Source organism: Cetorhinus maximus, chromosome 11 (assembly GCF_964194155.1).
Source record: "Cetorhinus maximus chromosome 11, sCetMax3.hap1.1, whole genome shotgun sequence".
Lineage (NCBI taxonomy): Eukaryota > Metazoa > Chordata > Chondrichthyes > Lamniformes > Cetorhinidae > Cetorhinus > Cetorhinus maximus.
In genome coordinates this window covers 68,102,116-68,124,196 of record NC_135889.1, presented here as the reverse complement: position 1 = coordinate 68,124,196, position 22,081 = coordinate 68,102,116, and the positions used below count along the sequence as shown (strand labels likewise).

The 22,081-nt window shown below is 42.7% G+C and overlaps 1 protein-coding gene across 1 annotated transcript in view; it reads right to left on the bottom strand.

Annotated features, from left to right (window-relative positions):
- LOC144686672 (myosin light chain kinase, smooth muscle-like) overlaps positions 1–22,081 on the bottom strand; it is a 433,503-nt gene that overhangs the window by 210,394 nt on the left and 201,028 nt on the right. Inside the window, exon 10 of the mRNA XM_078552188.1 lies at positions 20,811–20,945. Coding sequence (XP_078408314.1) covers positions 20,811–20,945 — 135 coding nt within the window. The remainder of the gene's footprint in view (positions 1–20,810; positions 20,946–22,081) is intronic.

Here is a 22,081-nt window from a genome sequence, read left to right as displayed (position 1 = left end):
GTCCATGGCTCCGGTCACCACACAAACATTCCACGCAGTGCCATGTGTCCTGTTCACACTCTCTCCATCTGTTTCCTTGCAGGAGAAGCCTGCTCACATCAGCAGGGAGAGGTACCAGATTGGGGGTGGAGTGGCCCACATTAGGCTCCTCATTCACTTTGAGGAGTGTGCCATCACACTGACTGGTGAAGACATGGACCATGCCTGCGATGACGGCAAGGTCGGCAGCGAACACCCTCGTGAGGATCCTGCACCACATCATCCCTCTCTCAACACAACTGTGAGTGCTCTCTCTCCTGCTTTTGACTCTGCGCCATGCACTAATTATCTCTACTTTGGTTCACAGGGAGCTCTGCCAAGCGACCAACACCCTCAGCCAGCCAGTCATTCAGCTCCATCCAGGTCCTCACCTCCAGCCAACAGGACGCCCCTTCCATTGAAGCTGGAAATAAGCAGCCTGGAAGGCCCGTCACAGCACTTATCCACACCCTCCGCCAGCACAGAGAGAGCAGGCTTGGGTTCACAATCTGGTGGTCACTGCATGGACACACATTCGCAGCAGGAGGAGGCAGGTTCGGCCGAGCTTTCCGGCACTCGGAGGACTGTTGGGGATCAGGCATCTGTGAGGTCTGAGTCAGATGGTGAGCATTCGGATTTGGCTTTCCACCTGCAGAGTCAGCAGAATGTGGGGGAAAATCACGCAGAGCTGTTGGAAGCCCTCAACAGAGTGGCACGTGAGTCGGAGGAGTGCATCTGTCTGCTCTTTGATGAACTGGTGCCAACATGTGCGTGTATGGAGGTCTCCATGGAGAGAATGGTGGATACCACGGAGACCCTGGTCCAGGAGAGTACAGAGATGTGCGCAGACCTGTGGGTTAGTTCCTGCAACGGCAACGCAAGACGGAAACAGGGCATCTCGACACCCCTCCAGGTGCTCCTTCCCCTGAAGGAGTCAGGCCAGGGCCCTTGGGCACCCAAAGAGAGGAGGAGCAGCAGCTGGACACCCTTGGGTCATCCACTCAGGAATCTTAGAGGCTGTCCTCTCCCTCTGAGTCTCCTCCACCCTTACTTCTTCCTCCAGCCTTCCTCCCCTTTCCACATTCCTTCCTTCCCCTGGACTCCCTCCTCTCACCACACTCCTTTCTCCTCCCGGACTCCCTCCCCTCTCCGCACTCCTTCCTCCCCACTGGACCCCCTCCCCTCTCCTTCCTCCCCCTAGACTCCCTCCCCTCTCCGCAATCCTTCCCCCCTCCGAACCCCTTCCCCTACACCTTCCAGTCCCCTTACACCTACCTCCCCAGTTGCCATCTTCTCTCCTGTTACCCCCTCCTCCCCAGTACTCCCTCCCCCCTCTGAACGTCTCCCTCCCAATACCTTCATTCCCCCTATCCCAACCTCACCTCATCCTGATACCTTAATTTCCCCCCTCCCAACTTCACCCCATCCTGACACCTCTTCCTCTCCCAAACTCCGGAACATCTTCCTCTCTCAAACGCAGCTGGACCTTCCTTTCCACCCCTTCGACCATTATCCGTTGTGGGCAGACCCTCAACGGTGACTTTCCAAATTCCATGGGCTGCTTCGCAGCAGAGCCATGTCCATGAGAATCCACCGAGCATGCCATAGACGTTCCTCCAGTGTGCCGTTGCTGTCGGGCTCCAGCATCTTCTGCTCCTCGGATGTCCGCGATGTGAGCAAGGCCCTGGCAGTAAGTCCCGTCACACTTGTCAAGACGTGTCCTGCATTGGTGTGCAATCACGCTGACATGAACAGTTGATCCAGCGAGGGCGGGGATGATTCTGGCGGGCTGGCCTTATAATGACATGCAGGTGTATTACAATGAGGTTCCCGATGTCCAATGTTGGGGAACGCGGCCCACCATCGATGGGCTGAGCAGACGATCGCAAACTAGTTTCACAACGTTGTGAAACTGATTTCTGACCTTTTCACCACATTGTCCGCTCATGCAGCCAAGCATACCCGACGCCAGCGGGCATGGACAATTCTGCCCAAAGAGAAGGAAGGGAAGATTGGGTTAAGACAAAGAGAGGACAAAGAGGTGGAAAGGATCATAAAAAACATGTTTTACATTTTTAAGATTTCCAACAATAAATTCCTGAAGAAATGAGAATCCACACTTGTAATAGTTAATTTTAATGCGTAAGAGGTGGATTGGCTCTAATTAACACTAATCACATTGTTCAAAGAATACTTACACATGAAGTGATGAGGCTTAAGTTTCTGTGGTGATTTTAGGATTTTAGTTTATATCTACAATGCAAATATAACAACTTCACACCATTCATTTCAATGGTGAAGCAGTCAGTGAAACACCATTTTTGCAAAGCTAACAGAGGAGTGGTGCAACTCACACAGCAACCTCTAGAAATTGGCATTTAAGGAATAAAGCGAGTGCCATTAATCTCTGTTCTTTGGCACTGGCTCTTTTTAGTCTGCTACAGGAGATATCAGCAGTACATCCAAATTTGCAGCACAGAGACTCACTAAGGAGGGCACTGATGCCCTGTTAGCCAGGACTGACCAGTACATTACCTTCCCCAATGAATTTAACTGGCAACACAAAAGCCATCAGGAACTTGCAGCGGTGGCTATCTTCTCCTCTGAGCTGTGTGCCATTGATTGAACACATGTTGCTGAACACCAGCTGGCAGCCTATGATAATCTTCTCCTCTATTAATGTCTAGGTCTGATCGGTGGAACAAGTTTCTGCAAGGTACTCAGACACCTGTCATAACACATTTATCCTCCTCCATCCCCTTAAGATTTAACTCTCCCAGGAATGTGGCAATATGGCTGCTCAGCAGCAAAGGATATCCCATTCAGAAATGGCTAATAGCATCTCTCTACAACCCCACCATATCCAAGCAACACAGGGGAGCACCAGGATAGTTATTGAACACACCACTGGAACGTTGAGTCAGGGGTTCACATGCATTGACTGATCTAGAGGTTCTCTGCAATGTGCCCCATGAAAACTTTCCACATTTCAGTGGTATGCTGCTCTAGAAGTAAGGTCACACAAAATGGCCAGCATCTGGAAGAGGCACAGCAGCAGCAACAGTCCTCATCCAATAAGAAAGGCAAGGGAAAAGTTGAGGAAGGAGAAGAAGGAGGGGCAATTCAACGCCTTGCACCAAGAGGTGCGAAGGATCAGCTAATTCCACTCTGCCCTGAGGAATGGGAGAGAGCCCCACCACATAACAATACTTCTTGTATCCTTCAACGTTCCTTTAAGCTTGCATTACATCACATTCAGAGATTAGACAACTTCTATATCAATGCCATACTGACAATGCAAGCTCAGAAGCTGCTATAAAACCATTATTCAGGCCAAAGTGCAAAATGTGATAAAGATGCTTCATTTAATGGCAAAAGTAACAATTGCCTTCCATTTATTTCACACCCAAGTGATCAACCTATTGTGTTTTTCCTAAAGTAAGATTTATCAACTCTGCTCATATGAGGTGCTCTCCTAGTCGCCTCAGCAGGGTGGTGTGAGGCTGATGTTCCTAAGCTGGTGGTAAGGAAGAATGGAGATCCTGATGGATTGTCCTCCTCAGTGGTGTTAAGAGCCTCTTTCTGCCGAGAAGGGCCTAGAAGAAAGAGAAAAGTCAAGAGTTAGAAAGATAGATAGAAGTTGGGCAATTACAGGTAATGGTTTTGATAATCCAGTTTGAAGTGTGAATCTTGCCTTATATTTACTGAGGCAAATGAAGGATTTCAAGTAATATACAGATACCCCGTTCCTGTAATCTGCTCTCCGCACCTTCCAATGCCCAGAATTCTGACTGGGTCACTCATTTGCAGGACGTCTTGCTTTATTTGGGTGAGGGCGATGATGTTGGTGATTCATTCCCACAGTCTTGGTTGTCTTCTTCGTATTATGCACTGTTGTAAAGATAAGTGCAAATGTGTAAGGCTTGTGCATATAGTTCACATATTGAGAGGTGGAGAAGCAAGGTGGAATCTGGATGGGGAAGTGATGAATATAAAGGCAAGTGTGCAGAATATGAACTGCAGAAAAAGTGCCAGGAGGAATTGATGGTTGTATAAGGAGTAATATGTGAGAAGAGAGTGTAGTTGTGTATGGTGTGAAGACAGGAAAGTAAGGTAAGCTTGTTTGGATAAGAAACAGTGGTGTTGCAGTGTTCCCTTGTGAATTTATGCTGAAGGATGTGATGGACGGGACAGAATAGTTCAGAGTGATAGAGGAAGGGTGAGATGCGTGTTGCCAGGTACTGTTGATATGGTTACAGAGGTGAAGTCATGTACTTGCCTTTGTTGATGTTATGGGGTCACTGAATCTTCTTCTACATTGAACCCAGATCCTGGACATGAAGCTGGTGGGACAGATCTTGTCAGGCATCTCTACCCAGGTCTGCTTCATTGTGGCCATTGGCATACTCCTTCCTTTACCTGACCTCCTCCACTAGGGTCTCCAGGGTGACATTAAAAACCTAAGAACAGTCCCTCAACTTATTTGTGCTGTATAAATATGTTTCACAGTTGGTAAAGAAAAAATCCAATCAGGCAACGCAACCTTGCTTTAAGATGTGCATCTTCACTTTAAATAGGATTTGGGAATTGCACCAGAAAATACATGCATCCTGTTGGTGGTTTGCCCAATTTCTGCATGCTTGTGAGGGTGGCCCATCAACCAAGTAGAAGTGAATTGTGGGAGTTAAAATTACCTGCACCTCCCCCCCCAACCAATGCACATTGCTTCCAAGTTAACATCAGGGCTCTTTATCTTTCAACATTTTCCTCCAAGTTTCTTCCCTTGTCTTCTTAAGGTGCTAACTGGAGTTAAACTAGAGCTCTGTCATCTAGAAATTTACTAGAATCTGATAATTTATGCAAAAAGCATTGAAATGTGATGTAAGTGCTGAGGGTAAAGTAAACATCAATATGCAATATTTAGTTCATTGTTGCCAATGAAACTGAGGGATGAAAATCAGCTCTTAATAGTTCAAATCACAAAACTGCAAGATACGTTTTGATCTCATCCTTTGAGAATACTAACTGTACCAACTTCTTGTTACAGCATCTATATATTAAATGACTTCAATGTGTTGGCCTCAAAAAACTTTCCTGGCAACCCATTACAGCTGCAGATCACACTCTCCCAATATGGAAATGCTTCCTGACATCTGTATTAAATTAGCCTTTCACAAACTTCATCCTGTGCCCTTTTGTCCTATTGTTCTAGCATTTATGAAAGTACCAACTTAATTACAATTCTTCTGAAACACCACTTTTCAAGGCAGAAGATTCCTAGTTTATCTTGTTCTTCATAAACTTCCCTTTAAGAGCTTAGAAGCTACAAAATTGGATAACTATATAAGTGGCTAGAGGGACTGCAGATGCAACTTAATGCAGACTAGTGTAAAGTACTACATATAGGAAAGAAAAACACATATCCCATGGATGGTACTAAAATGGTTAAGGATGGAACAGTCTTGACGTGAAACATTTCTATCCAATGCAGAGTAACAAACAGCAAAACAATTAGAACGCTGAGAAACATAGCCACAACCATTGACCAAAAGACAGAGAAAATTATGTTCAAACTAATACTGTGCCCATTCCTGGTCACTGACACACAAAGATACATTCAAGCACTGAAGAGAAGATTCACTAGACTGATTTCTGCTCTCAGAGCTCTGAATTATGAAAGATTAGAGAAAGTTAGGCTTTCAGATTTGAGTGATATTACTGAGATATGCAAGATAGTAAATGGCATGGAAAAGATAAACCTTGAATATTAGCTCACTCTACTCAAATCATAAAAGGCATATTTACATCAGGGAATTCTTCTTCACATACAGATTGATACATAGATGTCAAAATAGATTGTGGGGTTGAAAACTCTGGAATCATTTAGGAAACAATTAGGTTCCCAAGGGGGAGATTTTATCATCTTTCTGAATGGATGTCTTGTGATCCTTTTATCTCATTCGCATTGTTTCTGGGGCTTGCAAGTCCTCATTATGTTACAGTAACTAGAACTATCTGCAGTTGGCCAGGTGTAGCCTGACCAACACACAGTAAACTTTTATCTGTCCTCTCAATATTTGAAATCAACTTATTTGGTTATACAAACCAGCTTTCATTTTTTTTTTGCTGTTTGACATTGTTTGATTCCAACAATGGGAAAATCTTGGTGTATCTGTCCTGGAGAAAATATTGGTTGTTAGCCCCTTCTATCAATCTTTTACTTGGGTAAAACTACTGAAGCACACAATGTGTGTTTGATATTAGAGAGCATATTTTAGCTAATCTCATATAACTCCCTAAATTGTCACTTAACACATTAACTATCTCTTGTTCATCTTCATGTTCAAATCCATGGATTTTAACTTCCTTCTATTCTTTTGCCATCATAGATTTGGAAAGGTGTTTGGTCCTCAGGTATGTATGCTGCTATGCCTCCTTTCCACTTTCCTCTTTACACCCTTAATTTATCTTTGGCTTGCTTTGGTATAATCTTATTCTCCACCCAATGGTCACACTCTCCTTTCTCTACAAACTTTGTGGAGTGAATTTAACACCCCCATCCCTCACTCAGTGGAAACAGACGGGGCAGTTAGTATAGAAGGGAGTACCTACCCACTGACTTCCTGCCACAATGTAACCAATTGAAAATTTTAAATTTCAAGTGGTAAGGACACCCACCTAAAACTTGCAGCCTTCTTCTCTAAACATGTAGATCAGGCTCTGATTTTGCCTTTGGGGCCCAACTATAACATAACTGGACGCCTGAGACAAAGTTGTCAGGAAGTGCAACTAGCAATAACAACAACAACTTGTATTTATATAGCATCTTTCAATGTGGTAAAACATCCCAAGGTGCTTTGCAGGAGCATTATCAAACAGAATTTGACACCAAGCCAATTAAGGCATGAGTTGACACTAAGTTGGCATTGGGGCTATAAAGGGCCATGGGAGTGGGCATAGGCTGGCATGAATGGTATGAGGGGACATGGGGGGGTTGGGTGAAGGGCATGAGATGGCATGAGTTGTCATGGATTGTGCAGAGGCAGTATGTGGGGGTTGAGGGCTAGAGGGCTGTTTTTGGTTTTATTATTTTTTTCATAGCTGGGACAAAGCACGGAGGCTGCCCACACCTCTGCATCTGGCAGCCCCTGTGGCTTCCTCCGCACTGTTTCCAGGAATGGATGGCCCGACTCCTGTTAACACCCGGCACCCCTCCCGTAACAAAAATCCGAATATCCGGGGCACTTTCTCCCGCATTGGATACGAGCATACAAATTAGGAGCAGAAGTAGGTCACTTGACCCCTCGAGCCTGCTCTGCCACTTAATAAGACCATGGCTGATCTGATTGTAACCTCAACTCCACATTTCCACCCACCCCCGAGAACCTTTCACTTCCCTTGCTTATCAAGGACCTATCTACTTCTGTCTTAAAAATGCTCAAAGACTCTGCTTCCACTGCCTTTTGAGGAAGAGAATTCCAAAGACTCTTAACACTCTGAGAGGAAAACATTTCTCCTAATCTCTGGTTTAAATGAGTGACCCCTTATTTTTAAACAGCAACCTCTAGTTCTAGATTCTCCCACAAGAAGAAACATCCTTTTCACATCCAGCCTGCCAAGATCCCTGAGGATCTCATACGTTTCAATCAAGTTGCCTCTTACTCTTCTAAACTCCAGTGGATACAAGCCTAGCCTGTCCAATCTTTCCTCATAAGACAACCTTCCCATTCCTGGTATTAGTCTAGTAAACCTTCCTTTTGTGATTCACACACTAGGACACCCAAATCCTTCTGCATCTCAGAGCTCTGCAATCTTTCACCATTTAGATAATATGCTTCTTTTTATTCTTCTTGCCAAATGGACAATTGCACATTTGCTCACATTATACTCCATTTTCCAGATCTTTGGCCACTCACTTAACCTATCTATGTCCCTTTCTGGCCTCCTTATGTTCTCTTCACAACTTACTTTCCTACCTATCTTTGTGTCATTAGCAAATTTAGCAACCATACATTTGGTCCCTTTATCCAGGTCATTTATATAAATTGTAAAGAGTTGAGGTTCCAGCACTGATCCCTGCAGCACACCACTCATTACATCTTGCCAACCAGAAAATGATCCATTTATGCCAACTCTCTGTTCCCTGTTAGCTAGCCAATCTTCTATCCATGCAATATGTTACCCCCTACACCATGAGCTTTTATTTTCAACAATAACCTTTGATGTGGCACCTTATCAAATGCTTTCTGGAAATCTAAGTACTGTACATCCACTGGTTCCACATTATCCACAGCACATGTTACATCTTCAAAGAACTCCAATAAATTAGTTAAACATGATTTCCCTCTCGCAAAACCATGTTGACTCTGCCTGATTACCTTGAATTTTTCTAAGTGCCCTGCTATAACATCTTTTATCATAACTTCTAACATTTTCCCTATGACAGATGTTAAGCTAAATGCCTGCTTTCTGACTCCCTCCCTTTTTGAATAAAAGAGTTACTTTCGCTATTTTCCAATCTAATTGAACCTTCCCCGAATCTAAGGAATTTTGCAAAATGCATTAACTACCTACTAGCCACTTCTTTTAAGACCCTAGGATGAAGTCCCTCAGGACCCAGGGACTTGTCAGCCCGCAGCTCCAACAATTAGCTCAGTCTAACTTCCCTGATGATTGTAATTTTCTTGAGTTCTTCCCTTCCTCCCATTTCTAATTTACAGATATTCCTGGGATGTTACTTGTATCCTATATAGACTGATGCAAAATGCCTGTTCAATTCATCTGCCATATCCTTATTTTTCATTATTAATTCCCCATACTCAATTGCTATCGGACGAACACTCACTCCATTAACTATTTTCTTTTTAAAATATCTGTGAAAGCTCTGACAATCTGCTTTTATATTTCTATATTTTTTCCCTTCTTATTAATCTTTTAGTCATTCTTTACTGTTTCTTCTATTCTGTCCAATCTTCTGGCCTGCCATCCATCCTTGCGCAATTATATGCTTTTTCTTTAAGTTTGATACTATCTTTAACTTTTTTAGTTAACCACAGATGGTGAGTCCTCCCCTTGAAATTTTTCTTTCTCGTTGGAATGTATCTATTCTGTGTATTCTGAAATATCCTTTTAAATGTCTGCCATTGCATGTCTATTGACCTATTTCTTAACCTCATTTACCAGTTCACTTTAGCTAGCTCTGCTTTCATGCCCTCGTAATTGCCTTATTGAAGTTTAAAATATCAGTCTTGGACCCACTCTTCTCTCCCTCAAACTGAATTTAAAATTCAATCATATTATGGTTACTGCTACCTGGGGATACCTTCACTATGAGGTCATTAATTAATCCTATCTCATTGCACAATACCAGGTCTAGTATAGCCGGCTCTTCTGACTCCAGATGTGCTGTTCTAAGAAAGGATCCCAAAAATATTCTATGAACTCCTCATCTAGGCTACCTTTGGCCATCTGATTTTTCCTGTCTATGGGCAGGATTTTACGTCCTGCGGGCGGACGTGCACCTGACCCGATCAGGCGTAAAATCACACGAGATGACATGGGTGAGCATCCTGACATCGCTCTTGGGCCCTTGGGCGATATTTCGCTCAGCAAGTGCATGCAAAAGTCGGAGGTGCGCCCGCCAACAATTAAGCGGGCGGTTAAGCCCATTAATGGCGCAATGTATGTGATTTTTCATGGCCCACCCAACCTTATAGTTGGCAGACATGCGAATTGGCCAGAAGACCTTTACATTTTCCATGAAACCTCCTCCAAGTGCAGGATGAAATCTCCGTTAGGAAATAAAATAAGAAGAAATATCTGGGGACAACATTTTTATGAGGTATGCTTTCAGGTGCTTGATTGTGATGCATGGACATTTTTTTGCAGCTTTTTAGTGCTTTATTTCATTATTTGCAGGTCTGCAGCTCCCTGAGGCAGCTGTCTGTCTTCAGGGAGCTCCCTCGAAGCGCCCACCCGCGGCCGCCATGATGTCATCACCCACCCTCTTCTCGCCCCCATCCCGGCAGCGCTGAGCTTTTCAGTGCACGTTTCACGCTGGCTGGCCAATAATTGGCCAGCCAGTGTGAAATCGTAGTCGGGGGCAGATTCCCAGCCGCTCCTGGGCCCGCCAATTGCACACGCCTGACGACCAAAAAATTCACATTATTTCTTCTTTTGTACTCTGCCCTATCATGTGGGTAATGTTAGGGGGCCTGTACGTCACTCCCACAAGTGACTTCTTGCCTTTATCATTTCTCATCTCTACCCAAATCGCTTCTACATCCTGGTTTCCTGAACTTAGGTCACCCCCTCTATTGTGCTAATGCCATCACTAATTAACAGTGCCACCCCTCCACCTTTTCCTGTCCTTTCTAAATGTAATGCACTTTTCAATATTCAGGTCCCAACCTATGCCACACTGCAACCATGTCTCTGTGATGGCTGTCAGATCGTACTTATTTATTTCTATTTGTGCTATGAATTCACATGTTTTGTTTCTAATGCAACGTGTATTCAGATACAGAGCTTGTAATGTTGTTCTTATGTTATTTTTGTAACATCTAGCCTTATCTGCTGATTTGCTCTTAGATTTGTACTCTCTATCCCTTCCTGCCATGGTCTGTTTATCATTTCCCATATTAATACCTTTCTCTCTTGCCTTATCTCTATTCTTTGATTTACCACATCTTCCCAAATTTGATCCCTTGCTCCCACTATTTAGTTTAAAATCTTCTCCACTTCTCTAGTTATGCAGCTCACTAGAACACTGGTCCCAGCACAGTTCAGGTATTGATCGTCCTAATGGTACAGTCCCCGCTTTCCCCAGTACTGGTGCCAGTGCCCCACGAACCAGAACCCATTTCTCCCACACCAGTCTTTCAGTCACACACTAATTTCTCTATTCTTATTTGCATGTGGCTCAGGTAATAATCCAGAGATTATTACCTTTGAAGCTCTACTTCTTGATTTGGTGCCTAGCTCCTCATACTTACAATGCAGAACCTCTTTCCTTGTCCTGCCTATGTTGTTGGCACTTACATGGACCATGACGACAGGATCCTTCCCCTCCAGCTCCAAGTCCCTCTCCAGCCCTGAGCAGATGTCCCAAACCCTGGCACCGGACAGGCAACACAGCCTTCTGGACTCTCATTCTTTGCTGCAGAGAACAGTGTCAATCCCATTCACTATACTGCCCCCTACTACCACTACATTCCTTTTTGCTGCCCCACACTTGAATGGCTTCCTGCACCACAGTACTACAGGCTGTTGGTTCATTCACGCTGCAGCTCTTATTCTCATCCAAACAAACTGAAAGAATCTCAAACCCGTCGGACAATGGCAAAGGCTGAGGCTCCTGAACTCTTGCCCTCTGGGTCCCCTTACCTGCCTCACTTGCAGTCACACCCTCCTGTCTCTGACCACTAGCCAAATCAGAAGAGCCTATCATAAGGGGTGTGACTGCCACCTGATACAAAGTGTCCAGGTTAATTTCCCACTCCTTGATGCATCGCAGTGTCTGCAGGTCAGCCTCCAGCTCAATGACTTTGAGCTGAAGCTCCACGAGCCGCAAAAACTTACTACAAATGTGTTTGCCCATGATCACAATGCATTCAGGAGCTTCCACATGCTGCAGCCTTGATACATCACCTGCCCTGCCATCCTTAATATGTTTTAATTAATGACTTAATTATTTTATTCAATTAATTATTTTCCTTTTTATATATATTAATCTTATGACCAGTTTGTATACTATTTTAAACCTTAGGAATAGAATAGACCTTAACCACTTACCAGATACTTACCAGATACTCACCAAATAGCTAGCTTCTTCTCCTGTAGTAGAGTAAGAACCAATTCCTACAGGGCGAAAAAATTCAGAAAAGCGAAGGAGCACCTCCTTCCCCTCTTCCCCTAACTCCCTCACTCACCCAACTCTCAGCACGAAGATAAAAGCAAAACACTGTGGATGCTGGAAATCTGAAATAGGAACAGAAAATGCTGGAAAATCTCAGCAGGTCTGGCAGCTTCTTTGGAGAGAGAAACAGAGTTAACATTTCGAGTCTGTATGACTTCTTTAGAGCTGCCAGACCTGCTAAGCTTTTCCAGCATTTTCAACTCTCAGCACCCTTGTGCTAAGTTGCACTGAGAGCCTTGTGTTTGTATGCTCTGAAACTAGCTCAGCCACAGGTACAGAAAAAACAGTTTAAGCTAGTTTCCTTAATTAACTAACTTCAACTGCTCTCCAGTGGAGTGCTTGTATATCGTTGCTTAAGCCTGGATGAAATTTAGAATTTAAACAGTAAATTTCAGCTAGATGTTAAATGTTAAATACAAACAAAATTAGATTTTTAGAAAGAGATTACGATTCCTTCCCCCATCCACCTCTCAGCACTCTTGTTCAAAGTCAAACTCCAGGAGTTGCGGATTTGTGGAATCGGAAATTTTCCCGCATCTTGGGAGCGAAAGTTTGGCCTTATGCTTCTTTCCTTAACTCCAAGCATCCCATATGCTTTTCACTTGACCAATCCCACCTATCATCTTCAAAGATTTCTGATTGTCAACCACCTGGGTCTCTCTGTTCCTTTATAATTATACCATTCTGTCCATATTGCCTACAGTTGCAGTCAATTATTCAATGGTTGAAGACTAGTTAAGGTAGCTGATAATTGATGGAAATTTTCTGTTTAACTCACCAACCACAGAGTCCTAGGATTATACAGTGCAGGAGGAGGCCGTTCAGGCCATTGTGCCCCATGTTAGCTGTTCAGCCCATTGTGCCCCATGCCAGCTGTTCAGACCATTGTGCCCCATGTTAGCCATTCAGACCATTATGCACCATGCCAGCTGTTCAGACCATTGTGCTCCATGTTAGTTATTTAGACCATTATGCCCCATGCCAGCTGTTCAGACCATTGTGTCCCATGTTAGCCGTTCAGACCATTGTGCCCCATGCCAGCTGTTGACCATTGTGCCTCATATTAGCTGTTCAGACCAATATGCCCCATGCTAGCCATTCAGACCAATGCGCCCCATGTTAGCCATTCAGACCATTGTGCCCCATGCCAGCCATTCAGCCCATTGTGCCCCATGCCAGCTGTTCAGACCATTATGCCCCATCCCAGCTGTTCAGACCATTGTGCCCCATGCCAGCTGTTCAGACCATTATGCCCCATGCCAGCCATTCAGACCATTGTGCCCCATGCCAGCCATTCAGCCCATTGTGCCCCATGCCAGCTGTTCAGACCATTATGCCCCATCCCAGCTGTTCAGACCATTGTGCCCCATGCCACACTCCTGCTTTTTCTCCATAGCTCTATAAAAGATTTTTTTGAAAACTTTCCCTTTCAAACAATGCAAAAATTAGCCAAGGCATAGAATATAAGAGCAGGGAGGTTATGCTTGAGCTATACAAAACTTGAATACTGATCACAGTTAACAAGATTAGTTAACTTGAATACTGATCACAGAAAGGACGTAATTGCACTAGAGAGGGTACAGAGGAGATTTACGATGGTGTTACCAGGACTCGAAAATTGCAGCCATGAGGAAAGATTGGATAGGCTGGGGTAGCCCTTCTCGGAGCAGTGGAGGCTGAGGAGAATTTTGAATGAGATGTACAAAATTGTGAGAGACCTTGATAGAGTGGATGGGAAGGGCTTATTTACCTTAGCAGAGATGACAGTGACTAAGGGGCATAGATTTAAAGTAGAAGGATTAGAGGGAAGATGAGGAAATGTTTTTTCACCCAGAGGATGGTAGGGATCTGGAACTCACTGCCTGAAGAAGTGACCGAAAATCTCATCTCATTTAAAAGGTTCCTGGATATGCACCTCAAGTGCCTTAACCTGCAGGGCTACGGATCAAATGCTGGGAAGTGGGATTCGGCTGGGTGGCTCGTTTCTTTGGCCAGTGCAGACAGATGGGCCAAGTGGCCTTCTTCTGTGCCGTCAACTTTCTATGATTCTATGTTTCCAGATCCAGCTTGTTGGTTACAAAAAATTCTCTTCAGCTCCTTCCTGGCTTCTTTATCAATCACCAAATCTCTGGTTACTGACTCTCCTGCTAGCAAAAACAGTTTCTCTCAATTCAAAACCATTCGGAATTTGGAAAACCTCTATTAAATCTCCCCTTAACCCTCTCTGATGTAATGCGAACAATCTCAGCTTCTCCAAACTCTCTACATAACTAAATTCCCTCATCCTTAGTAACTGTTCTTGTAAATCTCTCCTGCACCCTCTCCCAGGCCTTCCAACAGTGTGGTGCTTAGAATTGGACAAAATACTGAGGCATAACCAGTAATTTATAAAGATTTTGCATAACTTCTTTGCTTTTGTACTCTCTCCCTTTATCTATAAAGCCAAAGCATTCCATATGTTTTTTTTTAACTGTTTGATCAACTTGTCTTACTACCTTTAAAGATTTGTGTTTGTGAACCCCACCCCACCCACAACCACAACCACAACCACCCCACGTCTCCCTGTTCATTTATGTGCCATTAATGTTGCAATCAATTATCCAATAATCAGAGACTAGTTATGAGAACTGCATTAACAACAAGAGCTGTATTTCACTTGCATCAAACTCCGAAGACAACTCTTTCAAGCTGTGTGCACAGTGCCAAAAATGAAAATGCTAGAAACTGTGTTTAAAAGCTGCTTTTGCTTTTCTAGACTTTATAAGAATTTGACTACAGAGTTTATTTATGGAAATCCTCAGTTCAACTCACACAAATCACTGATTCATACAAGAACAACAACTTGCATTTATATAGTGTCTTTAACATAGTAAAATGCCCTAAGGCAATTTATACAAGCATTGGCAAATAAAATTTGACACAGAGCCACATAAAGAGATATTAGGGCAGATTTCAAAGAGGTAGGTTTTAAGGAGTGCCCTAAAGAAGGAAAGAGAGGTAGTGAGGTTTAGGGATGGATTTTCGAATTTAGGGCCTTGGCAACTGATGCCACGGCTGCTAATGACGAAGCGATTAAAATTGGGGATCCTTAAGAGGCCAGAGCTGAAGGAGTGCAGAGATCTGGAAGGGTTGTAGGGCTGTAGGAGATTACAGAGATAGGGGAAGAGTGAGGTCATGATAAAATTTGAAATTAAGGCTGAGAATTTTAAAATTGAAGTGTTGCTTAGCCAGAAGTCAATGTAGGTCAGTGAGCACAAGGGTGACAGTCAAACAGGACTTTCAAACAGGACTTGGAATGAGTTAGGAGATGAGTTCAGAATTTTGGATGACCTCGGGTTTATGCGTCTAGAACATGAGGGATTGGTCAGGAAGGCATTGGAATAATTAAGTTGAGAGGTAACAAAGGCATGAGTGAGGGTTTCAGCAGCAGATCAGTGGAGTGGCAGGATCAGGCTTGTGGTAGCAGCCAAAGTCAAAGGCTTCCATCTTCCCAATGTTTCAATGGAGGAAATTTCTGCTCATTTAGTACTGAGTGTCAGAAAGCAGTTTAGCAATTTAGGGACAGTGGATCACAGCACAGAAGGAGGCTATTCGTCCATCCTGCCTGTGCCTGTTCTGTCAAAGAGCTACCAATTAGTCCCACTTCCCTGCTCTTTCTCCATAGCCCTGCAAACATTTCTTTTTTTTAAAGTATTTATCCAATTCCCTTTTGAAAGTTACTATTGAATTGTAATTCCATTGCCTTTTTAGGTAATGCAAATCACAGCAGCTCCCTGAGTAAAAAAAAATCTCCTTGACTCCTCTTTGGCTTCTTTGCCATTGAACTTATATCTATGTTCCCTGGTTACTAGCCCTCCTGCCAGTGGAAGCAGCTTCTCCCGATCTACTCCATCAAAACGCCGCATAATTTTGAAGACTTCTATTGAATCCTCCCTTAACTTTCTTTGCTCTAAGGTGAACAATTCAAACTTCTTCAGTCTCTACATAACTGAATTCCCTCATCCCTGGTAATGTTTTGGTACATCTCCTCCACAACCTCTCTAAAGCCTTCAAATCCTTCCTGAAGTATGGTGTGCAGTATTGGACACAGTGCTCCAGCTGGGGCCAAATCAGTAATTTATAAAGGTTTATCATAATTTTCATTCTTCTGTACTTCATACCTCTATTTATAAAGCCAAGGATCCTGTATGCTTTTTCAAAGTTTTATCAACATGTTTTGCCACCTTCAAAGATTTGTGCACGTGAATCCCCAGGTTCTTCTATTTCTATACCCCCTTTAGAGTTTTGCCATTTAGTTTATACTGCCTCTTCTTATTTTCCATTCCAAAATGCATCACTTCACACTTTGTTACATTAAATTTCATCACTTCATGTGGCCACCCATTTCACCAGTCTATGTCCTTCCGAAGTCTGCTACTATCCTTCTCACTGTTTACACTTCTAAGCTTGCAGTTAGCCTCTGTTCCTTCAGGGCCACAGCAGATACAGATACGAGGCCCACCTGAGAGTCTGAAAATGCCCACAAGCTTTGAAAACAAAAGGCCTGTGATATTAAAGGTGCATTACATTTTAAGACAGAACACGTTCAATCAAAGCTCGTGCACACATTACTCAATACCTTCACCTGAAAAATGGCCAGATATTTGTTAGCTAAAGTAACATTTCTCTATTTCTGTTTTCTATCCAAATTGGTTGCTACATGCTTAAATGCTTTATTTACTTGGCCTCTTCAGAATTTTTACAGGTAATTATAATATTTTATTTGAGTGTATGCTTTCTCCCCCCAACCCCAGTTCTCTCTCCCTTTCTCTCACCCATGTTGTTTCTCTCTCTCCCCCATTTTAAACAATTGTTTCCCCTTCCCTCTCCCCCAACCTCTTTCCATTTGTTTAAAAACAAAGATTCCTTGAGATGAACTTGGCAGAAAATGTGTAAATTTTGTAAAATGTAATTTAAGCATGTAATATTTATTGGATATGTAAATAAACCATCTGATTTATGCAATGTTTGATTTAATTGCTTTTTTCTTGCATCTCTGTTCATCTCCATAAAAGTTTGAAACTTACAGATACAGTGCAATGTCTCTCAGTTTCTTCACTAGTTTTTCACAATTGAGCACATATCATCATGCTGATGCGCAAGGTACTTAGTCCCATAGGAATGCACTGGGGTGGGTTCACTATACGTCCCTTTCATAAGCTGGTTCAACCAGCGACAACCAGCATCAACTGCCTCGAACTGAAGGAAGCCTGACAGGCAGCAACCAGTGGCAACTATTTTCTGCTGGAGAAGGCCAGCTGGCAGTGCCCAGTATCAGCTGGTTGTAGCTGGGAAAAGCCAACTGCTGACAACTGGGATCAACTGTTTGTTGCCTGCTGGTCCCGATTCCCAATTGGTGACTGTTTCAGCCACTCCAATTGAACTGTGTTTTCATTCTGAGTTTGTGTCATCCACTGGGACAAATCTGACTACATTTTGAAATGGCTACCTCTCTGTTTCTCTTTGTTTGACATCTTCTACTAGCTTGCCAATAGAAGATAGTTGGTTAAACCATGCATTCCATTTCTTACATTCTCTTGAGAAACATATGATTTTTAATAATCCATTTATATAAAAGTTCTGAAACACATATGTTGTACTTCAGTGTCACACATGAAAATTTCTGTATAGTATGGAATGCCAATTTCTAACCCACAAAGATACTTCCTCAGGAATAAAAATGTTTCTAACTGATTTCAAAAGGCACATTTAAAAAAGAAAAAAGGCATAATTTCCAGCTCATTTCTTCTGATCTTCAATTGATCAAATGATATGTTCAAAGCAATTAGCCTCTAATTGTCCACAAGGAGGCACGGAGATGACGAAGGCTCCATGTGGGTGGGAGAGTGCTTGCACAAGGCTCACAAGGGCCCTGCCACACACACACTTCTCCCTTCAGGATCCCTTGTCATCTGGCTGTGTGCAGCTGAACTGCTAGTGGGTGTGGAGGAATGCAGTGGGAGGACTCGCGATGCCTGTCAATTAAGCTGAAAGACAACATTACATATTATTCAGTGAAAATGAATACATTTTCAGATTAAAAAGTGATAAAATGTGTTCATCTGTGCAACCATCTGTGATCAGCATTTCTTAACTTTTCTAGGCCTACCACTTCTGCTAGGTGCTGCCCTGACATCCACAGGAGGGGTGGAGACCACCTGTGTCATGGCAGGCCCTGTTGCCTCTGATGCATTTTGGAATGGAAAATGAGAAGAGGCAGTATAAACTAAATGGCAAAACTCTAAAGGGGGTATAGAAATAGAAGAACCTGGGGATTCACGTGCACAAATCTTTGAAGGTGGCAAAACATGTTGATAAAACTTTGAAAAAGCATACAGGATCCTTGGCTTTATAAATAGAGGTATGAAGTACAGAAGAATGAAAATTATGATAAACCTTTATAAATTACTGATTTGGCCCCAGCTGGAGCACTGTGTCCAATACTGCACACCATACTTCAGGAAGGATTTGAAGGCTTTAGAGAGGTTGCGGAGGAGATGTACCACAGACCCCTCCCTTGCACACTCACCTGGGCATAACCCGACCTTACTCCCTCCTCCACCCTTACTCCCTCCTCCTCCCAACACCATTCCACCTACGAACTCCCTCCTCCCCCAGGACACCTTTCTCCCTCCAAACTCCTTACTCTCCCCCCAGAAACCTCCCCCCCCGGAACTCCCTCCTCCCTTAAGACACTTTCCCCTCTTCAAACTTCCTCCCTCTTTACACCAACATCCCCACTTGCTGCATTCTCCCCTGTTATATCCTCCACCCCCCATTCCCAACCTCAACCCCCCAACACTTTCATCCACCTCTCACCCAGCATGATCCCTCCACCTGACACCTTTGTTTCCCCCACTCCCAACCTCACCCACCCCACCCATCCTGGAACACCTTCCCCTCCCACTCACAGCTAGACCTTCCACTCCCACCCCCTCACTGATCATCCGTAGCAGCCCTTGGCCAAGACCCGTGCTGTTCTGAAGCAGACCCCGAAGCATCAATGGAGACCTCCGACCTTCTGAGAGCTGCTTCGTGGCAGAGCCATGTGCATGAGGATCCACCCAGTATGCGATGCACATGTTCCTTTATGGTCCGGTAGCTGTAGGACTCCAGCATTGTCTGCTTCTTGGATGTCCGTGAACTGAGCAAGGCCCTAATGATAAGTCCCGACTTCTGCACATCACAGTTGTCCAGGCGTGTTCTGGGTCAGTGTGTTTTCTCACCAGCGTAATGGAAAATCTGACGTGGGGGGGTGATTCCAGTTGGGCCTTACTTTACATCCCATTACCGCCTCCAGCAGGGTTCACGTTCTGCCATGGTAGACACCAGCAGATGACCTGGCTGTGATTTCATGCCGGCGTGAAACCGGTTTCTGTCCCTCACGCTGAATTGTCACCCCCACACCCGCCGTGATGCCCGCCGTGATGCCTGCCGCCAACGGGGTAAGATGATTCCACCCATTGCTGAAATATTGGAAAATTCAAAGCCACAAGCTTTGATTAATATTGTTACATGCTACATTTCATTCAGAATTCAAAAATGTTCGTTTTTGGCTTGTGCTGGAAGAGCAAAAGAAGCAACAACCTGAAGAATTTGATAAAAACTGATATAAAGAACATCACCCCGAAAGGTTTTCATTGAACTGCAACGTGGCACGTTATTATAAATCCATGAGGTAAAACAGAAGCCAACTGTAAAATGGCAGCTTATTCTGCTACAGTCCTGTAAAAGCTTCTCTAAAGGACCCAGTATTGCGATAGACTGGAGACTCCTTCTGGCATTGTTTCAGAACTACACCATTAAAGAACAGATTAAATTCAGCAGTAAATTCAAACACAACAAAGTTCACAAAGATACTACCATTGTAGGCAAGGATTTTAAATCAGGGCATATTGTGCATTATGTAAATGAATTTTAAAAAATTAATTTAAAACCAAGAAAATAAAGGGAAAGAAGTCTCTAACTTTCCGGTTTCAATTTCCTGTACAGAAATCTCAATCAAAGGAACACTGATTAAAAACCTCAAAGCTAAGCTCAAGATTGTGATGTTAAGAATGTAGCTGGACTGAAAGGAAACTTGTGACTTTAATTATTTCTTATCTGGTTCATCAGCTTAAGACCATGGATTTGAGCACAATTACCAATGTGTTGTATGAATTCGTATGTAAAATAAATAAAGGCTTGCTACTTTGGAATACACATTATAGAAAACATCTTATTCATATATTTTAATTTTCAGAAAGCAATTAGTTTTTGAAGGTTAAGCACTCAAACTCATTCTTTAGCCTTTGAGAAATAAGTTTCTCATTCACCAGAACAAACAGCTCCACAGCAATCAAAAATGAAGAAAAATGGTTTGTAATGCTTATATTATCAATTGATACTTTCATAAACAACTTACAGATTCCATAAGAACACCGCTTTATCTGTAAGCAACTGTGTTTATTTTTGGCAGTTTGATTGATACAAATTTTGTGGCAATTTTATGTTACTAATATAGTGCAATGTTGCAGTTGTCCTAAAATCATATTTAGTAGTGTTTGAATATCAGTTGCGAACTATTTACCAGTTTGTTGTGGCAGTGTCCGACATAAGTCAAATTATTTTACTGCAATACCCATATGCAGACACTTCAGTGACCTCATTGGTTCACAGAAATGTGTCAGCAACTTTATAAGTGAACTTCAGAGACCCCAAGCTATCCACATGCATTTTAATATTGAACTTTACTCCAAGAAATTGGCCAGAGAAATGTTTTTTGTTGAATAACCAATGCTTGAATGTTGACTAAACTACCCATTTGAATCAGTTACTGTGGAGATTTCTTTCTTACCGTTCACAAGCCAAGTAATCTGAGGCCGAGGTTTGCCATCCACAGAGCACTGCAGAACAAAATCCTGACCCTCGCTCACTTTGCACTCCCTCAGCACGCTAGTAAAAAATGGTGGCACCTCCTCTTCCTGGGAACCTTGAATTGATTAATCAAAAATAATCCATCAATACTCTATACATAACTTCTTTACATTTGCATGCTTTAGATGAGCAATATAGTCTTCACACAATAACTTCAGTTAAAATTTATATAGAATAATACTTCTCATGTAAGTAAAATGTTACTGTAGGAATCACTTGTAGTGCTTGGCAAGTAGTTGCCAAGTTGCTTCATTTCAGTTAGTTAATAACCCCCTGAAGGTAAAATTCAGATAATATAACTAAAGCCCAGAAATTACAGCATGGGATATAAATGTACTAAGTTTAGTGCATTTGTCAGAAATGTACCTTCTGTCAGCAGGAACATTAACCCATTTATTTTAAACAGATTAATGTCTCAGCTGAAGAAGTGGAGAAAAGAATTTCAGGCAAGCATTCATACAGATACATCCCACAGTGTAGTTTCAAGCCTCGTATAAGTTACCTACCATTTGATTTTATTTGGTAAATATGAAATCACATAACTATGCTGCAAAGTCAAAAAGCCTTGCCTATAGCATAGAAATTATTGTTGTCAATGTATTGCATGAAGAAATTATGTGCATGTAAGTCTTCCTCTGCTATTTTAATGCAGGGGTTAACCAAATTACCTTAAAAGGGCTAATGCCTCTGCAAAAATGTAAATATCGAGTGTCATGTAAATATGTGAAGTATTCATCAGGAAACATGGGCAAATAGGAATTTCTATGTGTACATCTTTGTCAGAACTGTAACTTTTCCATAGAATTTATTCACAAAACTCACATATTAAAATTAGTAGACTAACCCTTTGCTGGTGCAACTGGAGCTATGAAAACATTTGGAAAAACAGTGAAAAAAAATTGAACTGAATGCTTATTTCCATTAATTTTCTGAAACAATTTAACAATGATCACAGTAATTCATTTTTAACACAAACTTAATTTTTATTTACCCTGAAAGACACATGTTTTGCCTAAAGTGAGGAGCATCAGAACACCAGTAACATTCCCACATGCAAGCATTTATTAACAATAACACATAGATTAGCAATAGTGATAGCCATTATTCTTTAGAGCTACTAGAAAGCTGAAAAATCTACAAAACCAAAATACCAAAAGGGTACCATTCTTCAAAATTGGCTTGCACATGGAA